The sequence below is a fragment of the Symsagittifera roscoffensis genome, chromosome 6 (genome assembly GCF_963678635.1).
Source record: "Symsagittifera roscoffensis chromosome 6, txSymRosc1.1, whole genome shotgun sequence".
In the NCBI taxonomy this organism is placed as follows: Eukaryota; Metazoa; Xenacoelomorpha; order Acoela; family Convolutidae; genus Symsagittifera; species Symsagittifera roscoffensis.
Genome location: NC_087067.1, coordinates 5,609,184 through 5,626,844, shown reverse-complemented (window position 1 = coordinate 5,626,844; position 17,661 = coordinate 5,609,184). Strand labels below are relative to the sequence as shown.

Sequence of the window (17,661 nt, the reverse complement as noted above, 5' to 3'; positions counted from 1 at the left end):
TAAATGATAATGGCCTATTTTCCAGGCACCACCTCTAAGCTGTGCTGTTCCTTGAAATTGGTTTGTTCCTCGAAACTGGTTCCTTGAAATTGGAGTTTTTGGAAGCAAGTTTTGAGTCTGCAGAAATAATTTAAATGATGTTTTTTTTGCAATTTTCAATTAGTTTTTGTTTCATTCAACAAAAAAGTATCTTTTTCAAATGAACTTTTACTTTAATTTCATACTTTTTTATAGTTTTAGCAGTTGGAACTACTGATAAATATTTTATGCAAAAATAATTTTAAGATATATAAATGATAGATAATACTGATTTATAAATTTATGCAAAAGTTTTTTGTCAGAGTTGAATTATCCATAGACATTTTATTTATAGTCTAACTGTTAAGCTACCACAAGCTTCAGCAGATCGATTTAGGCAGCTAGTGTGGATTGAAGTTATTGCTCTGGTTAACGTAGTTCTGCAGTTTGATTCCTCTTTGTAATTTTCACCATGACCTTGAAGCAAACACACTACTTCAGAGTGAAACCGTACGCTCATTGTACATATTTTATAGGACTTTTTCAAAATAGCTTTAATTCCGCATCCTTTCTATTTTTGTTAATCAAGTTAGAGTTTTAACGGGGTTTTGTGTTTTAATATTTTAATATGGCGTAGTCATGCAATGAATCTGGCAAAGTCACACCATCGACCCCCCTATCCCCTGGGAAGATTGGAGTGACATGTTTCAATTGGCATCGATAGCCGAATAAAACGTAGAAACCGGCAATTTTATCAATCCTTTGGATCGAAAAATAGCAACTCCAGCTGTATGCGAAGAAACCCCAGAAATAGAAAAGACACAAGACAAAGAAGCAAGACTTGCCAGGAATCTCGAGGAAACACGAAGATAGGTAGACGAAGAAATCGCATTAATCAAAGCAGAGCTAAAATTGTTTGGCGGCATGATACAAGAGGAAATGGACAAAAAGATCAGATCCATGCTTTTTTTCTCTTTGGGACCCGAAGGCAAAAGAATCTTTGCCCAGAAATTCGCTAAAAGAAAGTCCTTCGGACTAATTATCAAAAGTTTTGGGAATACTCAAACCTCGCTTTCATTAGAAAACCAAACACCATCTTTAAACTTCACAAGCTGTTGAAAAGAAGCCAAAGAGATCGAGAGAGTCTGAAACAATTCTTGGGAGCACTTGCGGAAATGGCCAAAAAGTTTGATTCATCCAGCGGAGAAGAAGATTGGGTTGGTGACGTATTCACCAACAATATGAGAATGCATGATATTGTTAAAGGAAGCACTCCCAACGTAGGACGCACTAAATTTAGCCCTGTTAGACGAGAAAGCGGAATCTAATCACCTTAAAATGACCAACACCTCAAAAGCGCAGAGTTATCATTAAAATTTTCATCGGAGTTCAAAAACAAAACGAGAACCAATTTTGCATGTAGAAAGGGAAAACTCTGTGTGGAGTGTGGCGGTAAGTTTACGGAATGACAACTCGCATTATGTCCAGCAAAAGACTCACATTGTAGAGCTTGTAACTTCAAGAGCCATTTTACAAAAAACTGTATATCTAAAAGAAAAATTGTGAAAATTGTCGATAACTTTACTTTTGGAAAAATGATGTACAGTCTCCAATTCAGCAATCGGGACAAAATTCTGTAGATAATGTGAAAAAGTTATCAACGCACCGACAGAAGCTGAAATAAGCGACAATGACGACTATTCAGTTTAAATGAAACCACGTTTTTTAGTTTTGACGGAAAATAATTGAAGAAATTGTTGAGCATTGGTTTAGGAAAGGAGAACCTAATATGATGAAAAGTCAAATCGACTGGACCAGCCCAATTAATTTCCCAAAGAAGAACGTAATCCACAAACTGAAACTAAGGGATCCCTACTACTAGTCGATCAAGCAACAAAGGACCTCTACTGCGGTTTTACAGTTGACGCGATAAAAATAATTGGAAAGATAGAGCTTTCGTTAAGATCCAACGGATGGGCTCACGAATACGCACCATTCTTTATTAGAAAAACGATAATCTTCCGAAGGCGGGCATAGAAGTAACACAGACGGCCTTCCCGTACCTGAAATCGGATTTGATATCAAGCAAGCGTAAATCAAACTTACCAGTAAAAAATATAGAAATTGTTAACCAAGATGTAAATAATATCGCGCCCAACTTCAAAAACTTATTCGAATGAATCGGGAAAAAAACCAATCAAAATATACACATTTCCACAGCCCCCTAAGACCAATACAGCTAAAGTTGAGAAGAGTTCCTTAACATTTTTTCGGCAGTGAAACAGTATTACAAAGACTAATAAGGAAAATGGAAACCTGTGAGAAGTATCATTTTGTAAGTTCTATCGTCATAACCTGCATGAAGGACAAATCTTTTGAATTGGCTCTCGATTCAAAATTCTTAAATCAGATGCCAAATATACAAGAATTAGTAGACAATGTAGCCGCGAAAAGTGCTGAAGTTTCCGAAGGAGATGTTTGGTTCACCAAAAAAAATGAAAAATGCTTACAGCTAACTTACTCTAGACAATTCGACTAGCCAAAAATGTCATTCTAGCATATGAAATTGTGAAACTAGTGAAAAATAGTAAAGTACAAACCAAGAGTAAAAACAGACGCCTCTCACAGTGGTCTCGGTGCGTCCCTAGAACAACTCCATGGGAGTGATTGGAAAACAGTCGCATTTGCATGTATACTTTGAAACACTCATGACGCAAAATATTCAACGAACGAATTAGAGCTCTTAGGAGTAGTATGGGCAGTGACAATTTATAAAAATTAATTATAGGGATCGGACTTCGAAGTTACCACAGAGCATGAAGCTCTGTTATCAGCATTATTAAATAATCGGGGGAAATAAAACAAACCACAGCCAACTGACACGCTGTATGGACAGACTACTCCCTTTTAATGTAACAGTGAAACATCTAGCGTGAAAAGACTTGGGCTTTACCGACCTTACTTCCAGAATTCCAATCGGAAAACCACCCCAAATTCCAATTTTGACAAAGAATGTGTAGTAGCGCCTGTAAGGAAGATAAGAGATGTATTTTCAAACCCGCCGGATTTAACTACTCATCTGGTAAATAGTACCAATCTGATTGGCCAAAATTCGTAACTTTCCAATGATGCAATCTTAATTCATAAACTTATCAGCTCATTATTGCAAATTGTTAGTTCATCCTTAAAAATTGTTGTTTGAACCATAGCCGCTCAAAATTTTGCTCTTCTAATTGTATTCCCCTGCATTTTTCAAAAAGGGATTAAACAAAAAATTGGAACCTATTTCAATCATCGATCAACTGCAACGTTTTCGAGAAACACTATAGCAGAAAACCGAATACTTTATGGAAAACATAAGCTGATAAAGTTCCAATTCATTGTAAACATCAAAGAAAATCTATCTTATCAGATGTTCGAGTGAAGAACTAGGGGGCGGACGACAAAATCGAAGACGGGCACCTGGATTTCTTGGTAGACAATAAGATCCACGATCTGTCGGAAAAGGGCTAGGAATCGGACCATTCCTCCTCTCCAACAAAGAAGACCTTATCCAAAAACCAGAGACATGAGTTGAAAGGCGCTGCAAAGAAAGATAATTTTTTCCGAAAAGTTTCTGAAAGAAAATACGGAGAACAATTTTACTGCAAAAATGGGGACAAAACTAATAGTTCATCCGAATCTCAAACTGGCGAATGATTAAATCTTGAGAAAATCTGACATCGCCTGGTTAAAATTCGACGGACAGATGTTCCGGACAATTAAAGAAAACTTACCTTACCCTGTTTTAACCAAAGTTTCCCAGCAGGCGCTCACTCGTTCCAAAGGAGGAAACCTAGACCAAAAACGCAGGCTGAAGTAGCAATGGTTCCCTCTTCTTCTACATCAAACACAACAACTTTTTTGAAAAAAGCTACTAGATCATGTCAGGCAAAGAAGAAAGAAGGCCTAAAGCAGAATAGTGAACCGCAACCAAACAGAAGACCAAAAACTCACCTACAGGTTATTTAGTGGAAGATGAACCTTCTTTCTTACTTCTTACCATTTCATACTTCGGATTTGAGCAATTGGGAGTGGACTATTGGAGGATTTCCTTGTAGAATTGTTAGTAGAGAACATTTCATTAGCAACCTGGAACAAGACAGCCCTCAACAAGAGGAAAACTGGTAAATAGGCAAAAATTCAAACCCTAATATTAAAATTAAAATACTAGACTTAGGTGAAGAAGCAGTAACACATCCGGACACAATTTCCGATTGCCATATCTCAATAATATGGACCCCACCGACATCAACAATCAGCCAGAGCACTACAGGACCTGTCTCAGAAGACATAACAGTTCCAAAATCAGAGGTGTCTCCGCCGGACACAACACAGTCACAGGCGTTGATGACTACAATGTACCTGTCAAGAGACAGCGATTTGGACTCCTCAATTTATGAAATCAAAAGTGACAACCAAGGTGCAAACTTTAAAACTACGCGCCCACGTAGGAATGTTGGTCCCCCAAAATTGTATACTAACCAGATATATGTATATAGATTTTATAATCTCAACAGAACCACAGGGATCGTTTGGATATACACCAAACTATACCCAAGAACCCAAAACAATTGAAACTATATCAGATTCATCCAGCTGAGCTCCTCAACTGAGAGTGGCTGCGACTACAGATTCAAACATTGAGTCACAGGAAAATCCAACGCATATCCACGCCACCAATCTGCCAATTTGGGTACCCGAAGAGGAGGAATTGATAATTCCTTTGGAACAGAGAGAAGATGGAGAGAGCGACATCGATATCGAGTCAATTACTGAGAGTCAGCTACTGTCACAAATAGAGGATTTCGTTAGAGATAAAAACTAGTGACAAAACTTTGCGTCAGAGAAAATTTGATTCGAACCTCAAGAATTTTCATGAAATTACCTTGAGTTATTCGTTACTTTAGTAATCTCCTTTGGAGCAGTGCTTAACTTTTTATTCAGGACATAACCTAGTATCAATCATTAATCGATCATGTCATCCTTTACAATTTTCGCCGACTAATTGTTAATTTACTCATTCAATAGATCCCTAGGACATATCGTCGAAAGATTTTTTCTCTCATATTATGCTGCTAACCTTAATTGTTCATTTGACGTAATCGCTATTTAGTTGTGATTTCTTAATTTTTTTTCTTCGGTTGAATGGGGAAAAGATATGTGTAGTAATATAGATTTAGTTAATTTCAATTTTTCTCCAGCGAGTGAAGTTTTGTGATATCAATCATTTCTTTACTTTGTTTGGTTATATCTAACCTTGACCTTGAAGCATGCACACTCCTTCGGAGTGAAATCATTCGTACTCTCAGTGCAGGTCTTTTATTGAAAACATTTAATAAAGTTTTAATTCCATATCCTTTTTAATCTTAATTTGTCTACTTAGCGTTTTAACGGGGTGTATTATTTAAAAATATCATTATAGGCAAAATATTTCAATGGGTTTGTTTTAATTCATGCGTTTTCATCCGTTTTTTTTTCTCGGGTTGCTTAAAATTTTTTAAGTTTTCTTAACCGCTTCGATATGTTTACTTGTTTAGTTTTAAACTCAGGTTTTTGTTTCGAATTATTTGATTTGGTTTTATGTTCCAACTATTTCGAATGAAATTTGAATAAGGTTTTTTGAAAATTTTATTGTGGTTTTTTGACTATCTTTTTCATATCGCTACTGGTGCGAAACTCTGCTTTGCCTATGTGTGTGCAAGAAAACGCAAAGGAAAAGGGGATGGCCCTACACCGCCAAAAACCAAGTTTTGAGTTTTCATCAAATAGACGAGTTCCAGCAAATTGAAAGAACAACTCTTTCTATAATCCCTCAATCGAAACAAAACCGAAAAAACATAAACTTCGAGAAGCCAATTTATAAAAGTTAGCGAGCGAAGTCCGGACTACACATAGTACAAAATTATATATATTTTTTAGGACATCAATTTTCAGCCGCGAAGACAAATAACGACCTGATGAAAATGTAGACACTGTTTCTGACAACTTTTTTGAAAGTTCGCCCATCTCTGGTTTGAGCGTTTTACAAAAAGTTCTCTTTTTTTAAAAAAAAAAACTGTCATAAAATTAGGGAAGCATTTTGGTAGTTTTTTAGCCAAAAGTTTGCTTTTTTGAGCTCTATCTCTTGAAATATTTTTTGGCGCAAAACTGACTTAAAGCCAAACTTAAAGCCAAAAATTGTATCGTACCAAAATGAGTCAAGATGTTTGTTGGTATAAATTTATTTGTATTTTTAAGCTGCATATTTGTCAATAAAAGTACAATTACTTATTCAGAACATAAACGAGAGCTCTCATCAAAAAACAAACTAAATTGATAAAGAACAGATTAGCTAAACATGTATAATATCAAAAACTACTGCCAAAATTTATTCAACTTGTACGAGCACGTCTTAAAAAACAAAACGCGTTTGCACAATTTTGATAAATTTGAATGCGTCTTTGAATCGTAAATTATTCGACAAAAAATATTCTTGTCAAACTTTGCCAGTTTATGCGGTTGAAAATCAAGAACAGAAAAACTAATACTTGCTTGAATTTTTGGCTCAAAATTGAAACACTAAATTAAATTTTGTTAAAGTAAAATTTTCCTCAGTCGTGACAACCGATCACGTAAATGGTAATAGCCGAGAGCTCTCGGGTTCTCTCGGGCTGCAATACGAATGACTCGGAAGCCTCGGAAATTTACAATACTTACGATTCCATGAACTATTACCAGTTACGAAAACGGACTATAAATTTGAGGAAGCGCAAACAATTTTACTGCGAGTTGATCAACTTCTACGACATTGACTTCGGATCAAAGAACGAGAACCAAAACCTAGACATCGGCTGTAATGCACCCGAATCGAGTTTTGGAAGAAATTTCAAAGCAGGAAAAGATTGGGATTGGAAAACCGAGAAGCAGCGAACTGGCTTACGACAAGGAAAAGAATCGGTCGTCGACGGCTCGTCCCGGGAGTCTGATCATTCCCTCGACGGCGAACGCAACTCGGGTTTCGGTAGATCATTCGCCGAGTGTTCCCATTTCGGCGACGGATATCGTTCCAACGGGACGACCGGCGAGCGTGCAGACGAGTCGAGTTGCAAATCAGGGGTTCCTACGGTCGGCGTTGCGGAGGGTGCTTCAGACGATGACGAACACGAAGAAGAGTCCATCGTCGCAGGTGGAACCTTGCAACATCCTCATGAGAAGGTAAGGTATGACTAATCTTCTCGTCATTCAAGCTTTGACTAAGCTTTTTTATGTTTAGATTTTATGAAATTTGACTTATTAAGTTATCAATGTTGGCCTTCACCGCTAAAGAATTAAAAAAGTAACTCCCTCTTCTAATGAGTTCACCGGCATCCGTGCCCAATGTTATTTTAGTTTCTTGTACAGGATATTAGTTGTCATTAATTTGTACGTTGCGGTTTGCTTCAACTTATTTATCAAGAAGATAACAAAAAGTTCTGAAAGTGAAACAAATTTTTTGATATTTTTTTTGCGGTGAATACGGTAGACAGATAATTTTTTGCTACTTGCACAGCAACCGTTTACCTGTTTTTGCTTATAGGTCTTCCTTGTCAGAGCAGGATCATCAGTCGAAAACAAAAATGCATCCGGCCAACTACTCGGCTCCACGACCTCCGAGACCACGCTCGGCAAACCCAGCTCTGCGCAGTCGGCTGTTGCAGAACCGCAATTGTCTCTCGACAATTCCCGAATTGAACAATCATCATCTTCAGCACGCTTCGGAGCCCAGAAACGACCGTCTCGAATTGCCGCAACAACGAGCGTCGATTGCCTTAAACAAAGTTTGCGAGCACGAGGAATTAGTTCCGCCACGAACTCGGGCGTCTTCAGTGAGTCATCATCTTCAATCGGAAGCGCCGAGAGCGAAAAAGTCGACCGCGTTGAGTCACCACCCGTACTACAAGTTGTCGTGGATGCCGACTTGCGAAATTCAGGCGACGAAGTTCTAAATTCCACTCGTTCTTATCCGAGTCAAAAACCAAAGAAATTTGGAGAGGAAAGACAGCAATCTGGCATTAGAAATAGTGGCGCAGTGCAAATGTTCAAAAAGTTTTTGTCAACGGTAAAAACCAAAGTTCACATCAATTCAAGGTTAGCTTGCTGCACTCGCTTTGAATTATAATTAGTGTGTTTCTGATTTGTGTATTTCTAGCTGAAATCTGAAAAAAAAACTTCCAAATTTGAGGTTTATACATAATCAACTCAAATACTTTTTCTCGACACCAGCTTTTTGATGATATCTCAACTCAATATTTAAAAAAAATAAGTTTTACTCCGGGAGTTCAAAATTTTAGAACAATCGCGATATTCTTGTTTTTAGAACTAAAAGCACTGGTATGAATGTGGAAGTTACAGACGTCTACATTGTCGACGAAAGTGTCTATTCGGACTGGACAGTCCTCGACACCCAGACATTCTCCGGAACATTCTGTCCTCAATCCGAAGTAACCGTAGAGCCAGTGGGCGAACTGAAGATGACATTTCTGAGTGAATTCGATTTCTTAGATTGGGTTTGTGTCCAAGAGTTCTCGGAAACCATAGCGTACAGAGTTGAGCCAAGCCTGGTTTATGAAGAACAAATTGAGATTTGTGAAGAGTTAACAAGTTTCGAAACTGCCACAAGTGTCAACTTGACTAAATGCAACGAAATGAACAAACAGTGGGATATTTCAACACCTACGAGTTTCAGTTTGAAGACTGTTGTTTTTCAAGAGGATATGAAAGTTCGCCGTGATAAGAAATTGGAGACAATCTTTGAACTTTCCGAAGAGCCCGAAGAGTCTAAAGTTCTTCCCGAAATTCCGATTCGAAAATTGCGATTACTTGGATATGTTGATTTGTTTGAAGAAACGAAAAGAATTGACAAAGCGAAGAGAAAATTTTACGATTTGAAACTGGGATTTGTTACGAAAACTGATTCGAGCACGTTCATGAAAATGATCCTTTGTAGCCTCCTAATCTTAAGCATTATTTTTACATGGATAATGGCAAACGAAGAATTTGCGGTTATTGTACGAGTTTAAAAACTAATGTGGACTTTTTAGTTGAACATGAAAATAGTTATGCAGAAAATAGTTTAATAATTTTGTAGATTAGAGTTTTTCGATTACTTTGAGCCACTAGGGAGTCATTGAGGTTTTGAGCAATTCCTCTGGGGTTTTTCAAGTTTTTATGACCTTTTACAGCTTGATTATCAAAAAGAAACGAGAGGGTTGTTTGTTGTTTCATGCAACAGATTTGCATATCCGTTCAAATGCAGGAGTTTGTATAGTTTTTTAGATATCCCAGCTGACGAAGACGGGTTATCTTCGAAGGTCTTGCAAGAATCTTGTAACATTCTTGGTACAATCTTAGAAGAAAATGTTTATTTTTCGCCAGACAGACCATTTTAAACCACTCAATCTTGCAAAATTATTGCGTGATCTTACAAAAAAGCCAATCTTAAAGCACTTCATATTGCATGATTATCGTAAATTCTTGCTGAAAGTTTCATTAGCATGAGACACAAAAAAGTGTTCGGTTGTTTGCATCTCGCTTCAACATCGTGTACACACTTTTTAAAACAAAAAATCAAATAAAAAACTATCTTGCAAACTTTGCAAGGACGGCTAGCTAATTTTTGGCACTGCAAATCTAGCAACGACTAAAGAAATGAATTTCCGGATAGTCTAAACTTTCTATATTCAGTCGGTAAAAGCTTATCTCATTTATGGAAATAGTTTAATAATTATGCAGAAATATTTTTGACATTTATCACATCGTTGCAAAACTGTTCACATTTTTTAACAACCAAGTCACCTGCCAACCATTTGTTATGTAAAAAACAAGATAAATATCTTCCCTAAACCTTTTTGTGAGGCATTCTACGAATTGTTTTTGAATTCTGGTGGTATGGATGGAATAAAGAAAACTCTAGGACACTAACTCTTTGCTCTTTGTGCTGTCAGTGCTTCAACTTCTGACCATTGCCTCCAATCAATCGCTCTATGTACGTTTGATGGATGTCTTGAAACATTTAGTTCGCTTAAAACAATTTTGATGCCAATTAGTTGAATGGTTTGCGTGTCTGCAAATTAGATATCAAATTGAAATTGCAGGCCATCCCCTCTTTAAGCGTTTCATCAAATGTAGTTTTTATGTCTCACTCAAGTTTATCTTGTAGCCGGAATGTATTAGCTTATTAGAGTGTCTGGCTATTCTGGCGGATGCTTGTCTGTTATCCAATCTTTGAGAGCAAAGAACAACTGCACATGTTTATGAACTGTTCGCAGAGGGTACATGCGCTCAAGTAACAACTGCTTGATCAATCGGTGGAATCCCTCATGCGCGAAGGACCGAATGCGCGAAAACAAAAGTCAGCCAATCAGATTTCAGTAATCTAAAATTTGGAAAGAAAGTAAACATTTCAAGGGACTGAAGTATCGATCTTGGCCGAATATAAAAACGGCAGAAATATGCTAAATCAAATTATCATTGACCGCTGCAAAGTTGGGAAAATTTTACATTTCAAGGGTTTTGCAATGAAAGTAGCAAATATTGCTTCATTTAATTCATTTTAACTGAAAGGCTATTGTTTCTTTTTAAAAATTGATTTTCGGCTAATTTTGTCTGCGGTCCTTGGCCCACAAATTTTTTCGCCCATTCGGTCCTTCGCGCATGAGAATAGCCCCCGATCAATCAAGCCAGCATAGAAGCAATTACTAGGCATTCGAAATTTATAAGAGTATTCGCGCTTAAAAAGTTTTCCTGAATTCCTGAATATACACTACCGGATGTCCTTGTTGTGAGTTAAAGCCACCAACCACCTGTTTGAAATCTCTAGTGTTCACTGTTCCGCCGTTTTCCAGAGAACAACGTTGAGCAATTTGGCATGGGCAATTTTTTTTCTGTAACTCCAAAGCAAATATAGATTTTGTTGTTCACTCAAACATGAGATTCTTTGTAGATAAATTTTGTATCACTCGTTCATTGAAATTAGTCATTTGTCAAAGTTATTGATGTCCCGGGTTGACAAAAAATGCTCATCATACAATTTTCATATATGAAAAAAATGCTTAGCTTACTCTTTCATACAATTTCATAGAGTAAAAGTGTATGTATGAAAATAGCAAAATAAGCTTTTTTTTTCATATATGAAATTGTATGATAAGCATTTTTTCCATAATTGAAAATTCAAAAAAATTTTGTTTCAAAGTTTCGTGCTTCAACCGAAACACTAACCAAGGATTTTTTGTCATGAGAAAACCCAGAGAGTAACTGGCATTTGGAGGTTTCAGCTATAAAAGTTAAATTTAACATTTTCACATGGAAATAGATACCAAAAAATGCCTTTTTTGAATATGGCTAGATAATTTTTAGCTTGAAAATTATGATGTTTGAGAAAAAAAAAAGGCCTGTTTTGTTTTACAATTTTATTTTTATTTTAGCAAATGAAACAAAAGATAATAATCGTGTTTACAAAAAAAACTTTTTCATGTAATTTTTGGGTTTTTTGGGTGAGAAACTCATCCTGGACTACGTTATAAACACAAAAATGTCAAATTTTGCATGAAATTTTTTTTTTCGTAAAGTTTACATTTTAGCACAAATGCAAATTTGCAGCCAAAAAAGGATTAAAATTTTTTTACCTCAAAATTTTATTTTTGTGTTTGAAAAAAATGCTTATCATACAATTTTCATATATGAAAACTTTATGATAAGCATTTTTCTGACCAAAATTAAAATATGTTTTTGATTGTCAATATGCCCTCTATCATAGATATACTTATTTAAATCTATTTAAAGTTACCCAGACACGTTTTTTGGTGATTTTTGAAATATTTATTTTTTCTATGACGAAATGACTATTTTATAATTTTCATGCATGAAAATTGTATGATTAGCATTTTTTTCATAGACTTCATATATAAAACTGTATGATAAGCATTTTTCTTCTATGGACGTCAACCCGGGGTTCCTTGAAATATTCGTGCATGTGTTTTAGCTGCAATTTACTCGATTAGCTGAAAACCACGCATGTATCTAACAGTTGATGCTAAATAGCTCAAAAACGATCATGTTGTCAATATGAGCTTAAATGCTTTGCTTTTTTCTTGTTGTTGACAAATCGGTGGTGATCACGCTTTCGATTTCTTCTCATTATTCTTCACTGAGCTGAGAAAGATTGGGCAAGGCTTTTTCAGAGTTTCATTTTTTATTTTGAACAGCCTGTGCAAGCTGTCTTATACGTCTTCAAAATCCATTTCAGTCCACCCTAAAGTTTTTTCGTAACTAACTTCTTTCAATATCATGCTACTGAGTCAAACTTTAAAAATGACACAAAGCTATATCTCTGCTTCACGAATGTTGCGGCATTGTGCACCCCGAATGAGTCATGCCAGACATACTACCTGCCAGACCATGTTTTGTGGCTTTGCTTTTACTTCCTCTAGCAATGAAAAGAAATTTTTGCATTAAGATTTGCTGATGTTGAGCTGGGCAACATTTTTTTTGCTCTAACTAAGCTTCTTTGTTATGACTGTTTTCAAGGTTCCTGATAGCCAATGCACCAATTTTGTGTACATTTGAGTTTTCAGAAAGAACTAACAACTGCTGTTTTTGAGGTAGGAATTGGATCATCGTATGCTTCTACGGTTCGAGCAGTTCTTTTAAGAGTTAGTTTAACAGACTTTCCACAAATACCGGGCAATTTTTTTCGGAAATTGTATTTACTGGGTTTCTTACTCAAAAGCCGTATATCATGACACTTTTATATGAGCGGAGATGCCAATGAGTTTTGAGGCGATAAAACGCCAATATCAAAGCCCTTCTGAAGTTCTTTGCATCATGCTCTGATAATTGCTCTCATGCTCATTGTGGTTTAGTCTCTTAGTAATTCTTATAAAACGATGTGTTGTTCGGTTACCTACTCGGACGTTTTGCTGTACTGTTTTTTTTTAACTTACACTTGCAAAAGCAGAAGTTCTGTAACCAGGAACTAGACTTTTTTTTGTTATTAAAAACTTTTCTTCTACATTTGTGAATGAAAATTAAGTTATTTTATATCGACTCCCAGAAACTGCCAGGCGTCTTTTCTCTTCGACTGGAGATTATAAAGTTGCCTTTGCACCCTATGGTCTGAGTTTCAAGTCCCGGTCGGGCCGTGTTTTTTTTTTCAGTTTCTGAAATTGATTTTTTCTGGGAAAAATTGAATGGCCGGAATATTATGCTTATGCTTTGTCGACTTGGTTGCTACACTACAAGTTTTTTGCGCTGCATCCAGTTTTGATTCAAGAGCTTTCGTTCAGTGACTCCTGTAATTTTTTAAAATTACTATCCAAGAGGGTATACCACCCGTTTTTATTTTGCTGGTATTTTACCCATGCAATTTTCTCTCACAATGGACATTCTGGTTTCGTAATTGAGTGCTTTACCATTTGTGCTTCAATTTCTACATCATATTCACCATCCGGTTTGTGAAAAGAAAAAACAAACTCGTTCATCGCAAATAAAATTCAGTAATATAGTGGAACCTGATCTAAACTATATTTTATGATTGGATAAATTAGATATTTTACCACTGTAAAGTATTTAATATTAACCAATCATGATCCATCTAACTAACAACCCACTTATTTGTAAGTGCTGAAATTACTTGTAATTTCAGCACCAGAGAGATTTGAATTTAACTTAGAAATTAGTTGTCTCTCCGAGAGAACTTCAGCAGCCGCAACAAACCAGTATACCCTAGATCTATTGAGCCTAGCAGAGACTAGTTAAACACCCTGAGACTAGTAAGTTTAAGAGTAAGATTAGGATCGGTATTAGACTAAGAAGTTGCACGAATCTATCCGGCCGAAAATAAGATAGCGTGACGAGCAGACGGTGTACCCTATCCGAAATTACTCTATGAGTTAACCACATCGGTCCTAACTCATCTGGTCCTAACTCATCCTCCGCAACTATGACCCAATAACACAAATGTATATATTTTTTCCCATCACGAAGACCTTTAACGCAGAAGAATCCAGACCCTTCCTTATCCCACATGAATTTATCCAACCTATAGAAATCCCAATATTAGAATCCATCCACAATACTAAATACAATCACAAATTATATAACCTCATTCAAAACACACCTTATGAGTTTGCAGTTGGCACTGAAGAACTAAAAACTATTAAAGCACTTCAATTGCTTTGGCCACTGCTTCAAACTAAAAACATCATTCGCATACTAGCAAAGTTACTAACAAATTCAGAAATAATACACGACATCTTCCCCCACGGTTTTTTCCCCGACGACTAACATGTAAGTAAAATTTATACATATTCTTCACTAATAAATTTAAAATAAATACTAACCATTCTTTACTCATGTTTCTTTTAGATTTTTAGTCTTCATACCACGATCATCTACAAAAAACAAGAAAAACAAAATAAAAACTTATTAAATTTATTCTAAACTTCATTAATATTCTCCACAAAATAATTTGATAAAATTTATATCAAATGAAGTAATTTAATTTATAAATTGTTTTCCCAAAAAGCAGTAAATTTCATAATAATGAAAATTTGTAACTTAACTTTTCCCCAAAACTAGCAGTAAAATTAAAATTCTATGTAGTAAATTGATAAAGTAAAAATGCAGTACTAACCTTTTGATATTTTCATTCACTCGCACAAAAATTTTATCCAAACTCGCACAGCTCGCCCACGAAGAATTGTTTAAATAATGAATTTTAGTTTCAAGTTTTCACACTCAACAACTCTAACATACAATAACAAGTTTCAAACTTTCCTTTAACCCGGTTGGAAAGGAATTATATACTAAACCAAACTAACCAACGCAGCTGACTAAACACCACAAATCACAAAATAACAGCATGACTAAGAAAAGAAAACCAACGGTACCCAAACTGGATTAAATTAGTTTAAAACTGGATAATTTATTCTTTTGAAGACTATTATAAAGTCTAAGAAAGAAATAATAAAACACAAAAAAGTCGAAAGACAAACCCATAACAAAGACAATTTGATTTTTGAAAAAAGGACACAACCAACGGAACATAAGAAAGACCACCATAAGCTCAACATAAAACGTTATCACATAACAGGACCTCTCACAGAAACCGCACGAAATCATACTCCTTCTCCTGGCCTAACCCACCAGAGAGGACGTCCTGAGCATGCTCTATAGCCGGCCTAACCCACCGCGCTACAAACACGCTTTGTGACCACACTCCTATTTTTAATAAGAGGTACTCAAGGGTGAATAACTCTTCAAAATAACCGAACTAAAACAAAAAGCTTTTGTGAAAACAACTAATCAAAATCATAATTAAAACATTGAACTAATAAAAAGTTTATAAAATGTAAAACATACTTTGCAGTATATAGATCAGCATACAACAACAAAGACGAACATCCAAAGACAAAATGATCCCACTACACTCGAAAAAGAATGGCCAACCACAACCAAAATGCCGTCCACAATCACAACTCAAAAGATTTAGAGTACGACTTGACTTCGCAGAAAAGGACTTCATTGAACTAGACCAATGACCACCTCGATGCTCAAGTATACGTACAGATCCGAGTTACAAGGTATCCCCTCCACGCACAATCTCCACGCCATTCCCAGACGAGGTTGAACACAAAACAAGTTCTCTACATAATACAGAAAAACCCGTCATAGCAAACCATTTTGAAAACAGATTGATTTCGTTGGGAAACACAGTCGTTGTCACAAGAAGACACAACGATTGATGCCCCTAAATCCAGCGACCTGTAACTTCTCTAACAAGAGGAACCGGACAAGAATACGATGTTCGCCCAATACCAACGTTCATCATCCATCCTTTGAATTGCAGAAAGATAATTCTAAAAAACTCTGTAAACCCGGATGCGTGGAACCTGATCTAAACTATATTTTATGATTGGATAAATTAGATATTTTACCACTGTAAAGTATTTAATATTAACCAATCATGATCCATCTAACTAACAACCCACTTATTTGTAAGTGCTGAAATTACTTGTAATTTCAGCACCAGAGAGATTTGAATTTAACTTAGAAATTAGTTGTCTCTCCGAGAGAACTTCAGCAGCCGCAACAAACCAGTATACCCTAGATCTATTGAGCCTAGCAGAGACTAGTTAAACACCCTGAGACTAGTAAGTTTAAGAGTAAGATTAGGATCGGTATTAGACTAAGAAGTTGCACGAATCTATCCGGCCGAAAATAAGATAGCGTGACGAGCAGACGGTGTACCCTATCCGAAATTTCTCTATGAGTTAACCACATCGGTCCTAACTCAATAGTGATGTTTTATTTCAGAAATTAGAAATTTTTTTTAGTATTGAATTGATTACAATTGATTGCATTTTTAATCAATTAAATAGTCACCAAAATCGTTTTTAAAGTACATAATTTGGTACAGATTGTATATAGATTTTATACAGGTTTTATAAGAAAATTGATAATAATTACATAAAAGCGTCAAACTAATAAACAAGACCAAAACTGACAATAATTTTTCTGCCAAAAGTGGAATATGGTCGAATTCTAGTTGACTTGTTAGATATTTTTGTGCGTGTGTTTTTGTTTGGTTTTGAAATGGAAAAGAAAGTGGTAAAAAAAAAAGATTTTTTTCCAAAATGAAAAATTCCAGTATCCAAAATTTTTCTTGTTTATCATACTTTCTCAGTATCAATTATGTCAATTTTTTTTGAATTGGGAGACACAATTTATGTTCATTTTTAGTTATTTGATCACTCGTTTGTTAAAACCTACGCAAGCAATTTAATGCCTGATGAGTTACCGGTGTTTCACGAATGCCAGTAAAACATGCTGCTCCATACAAATTTCTCTATCAAAAATTAGATTGAAGCTGCCAAAAAGTGTTAACTTGAAGTTACCGACCCAGTAGAGTCTTTCTTGGAGTCATTTTTAAGATTGCTGTTGAAGTAGCGCAAAAAATACCAATAGCAAAGATTGCATGGTTTTTGAAATCGACAATTTTATTGTTTTTCTAATTTTCTCGCAACTTAGTTTAACGTTTTTTTCAACGGTTTAGGAGCAAGATAAAAACAAGCTTCGAAAATCAAGCATTTTGTACTACTTGATCAGCAAGTGGTTGCTCTAGTTTGGATGCATGTTCGCTTGTAAAAAGGGATCTATTAGTTTGATGACTTCAGATTTAGACTTTCAGGCAGATTCACTCTAATTTTTGATTGGGAAGTTTATTTGAAGCAGCATGTTTTACTGGAACTCGTGGAACATCGTAAGTTCATCAGGCAGTAAATTGCTAAGAAAATTTTACCAAACGAGTGATCAAATGGATGTTTTTTGTTGTTTCTGCATTTATATAAAAATTCCCAAAATTCTTTTGTACTTCTGAGCCAACTCGAAAAAAAATCAACACAATTCAAACTTGACACAACATTTCAATAATTTTAATGGATGGGTTCTGTACCTCAAAAAGTGACCTTGACCCAATTCCTCTCTGTCGTAATTTCTCCCTTGTCGTGTCAGTAGCTGGTACATTATGGTTTTATGGCGCTCCTGGTTTGAAAGCAGGAGCGGATTTAGGAAAGTTGTCTCAAG

General features: G+C 35.8%; 2 protein-coding genes across 2 annotated transcripts in view; both read left to right on the top strand.

Moving 5' to 3' along the window:
* The first annotated feature begins 6,436 nt into the window (after window positions 1–6,436).
* On the top strand, window positions 6,437–9,170 carry LOC134847753 (uncharacterized). The gene is made up of 3 exons (XM_063864955.1): window positions 6,437–7,254; window positions 7,616–8,166; window positions 8,396–9,170. Exons 1-3 carry the CDS (start codon window positions 6,676–6,678, stop codon window positions 9,096–9,098), a joined length of 1,833 nt encoding a protein of 610 aa, XP_063721025.1. The 5' UTR covers window positions 6,437–6,675; the 3' UTR covers window positions 9,099–9,170.
* A 5,325-nt stretch (window positions 9,171–14,495) lies between these two features.
* Window positions 14,496–17,661, top strand: part of LOC134848905 (transmembrane protein 272-like) — a 230,231-nt gene continuing 227,065 nt past the window's right edge. Inside the window, exon 1 of the mRNA XM_063866447.1 lies at window positions 14,496–14,508. The gene's annotated coding sequence lies outside the window, so the exon portion shown is untranslated. The remainder of the gene's footprint in view (window positions 14,509–17,661) is intronic.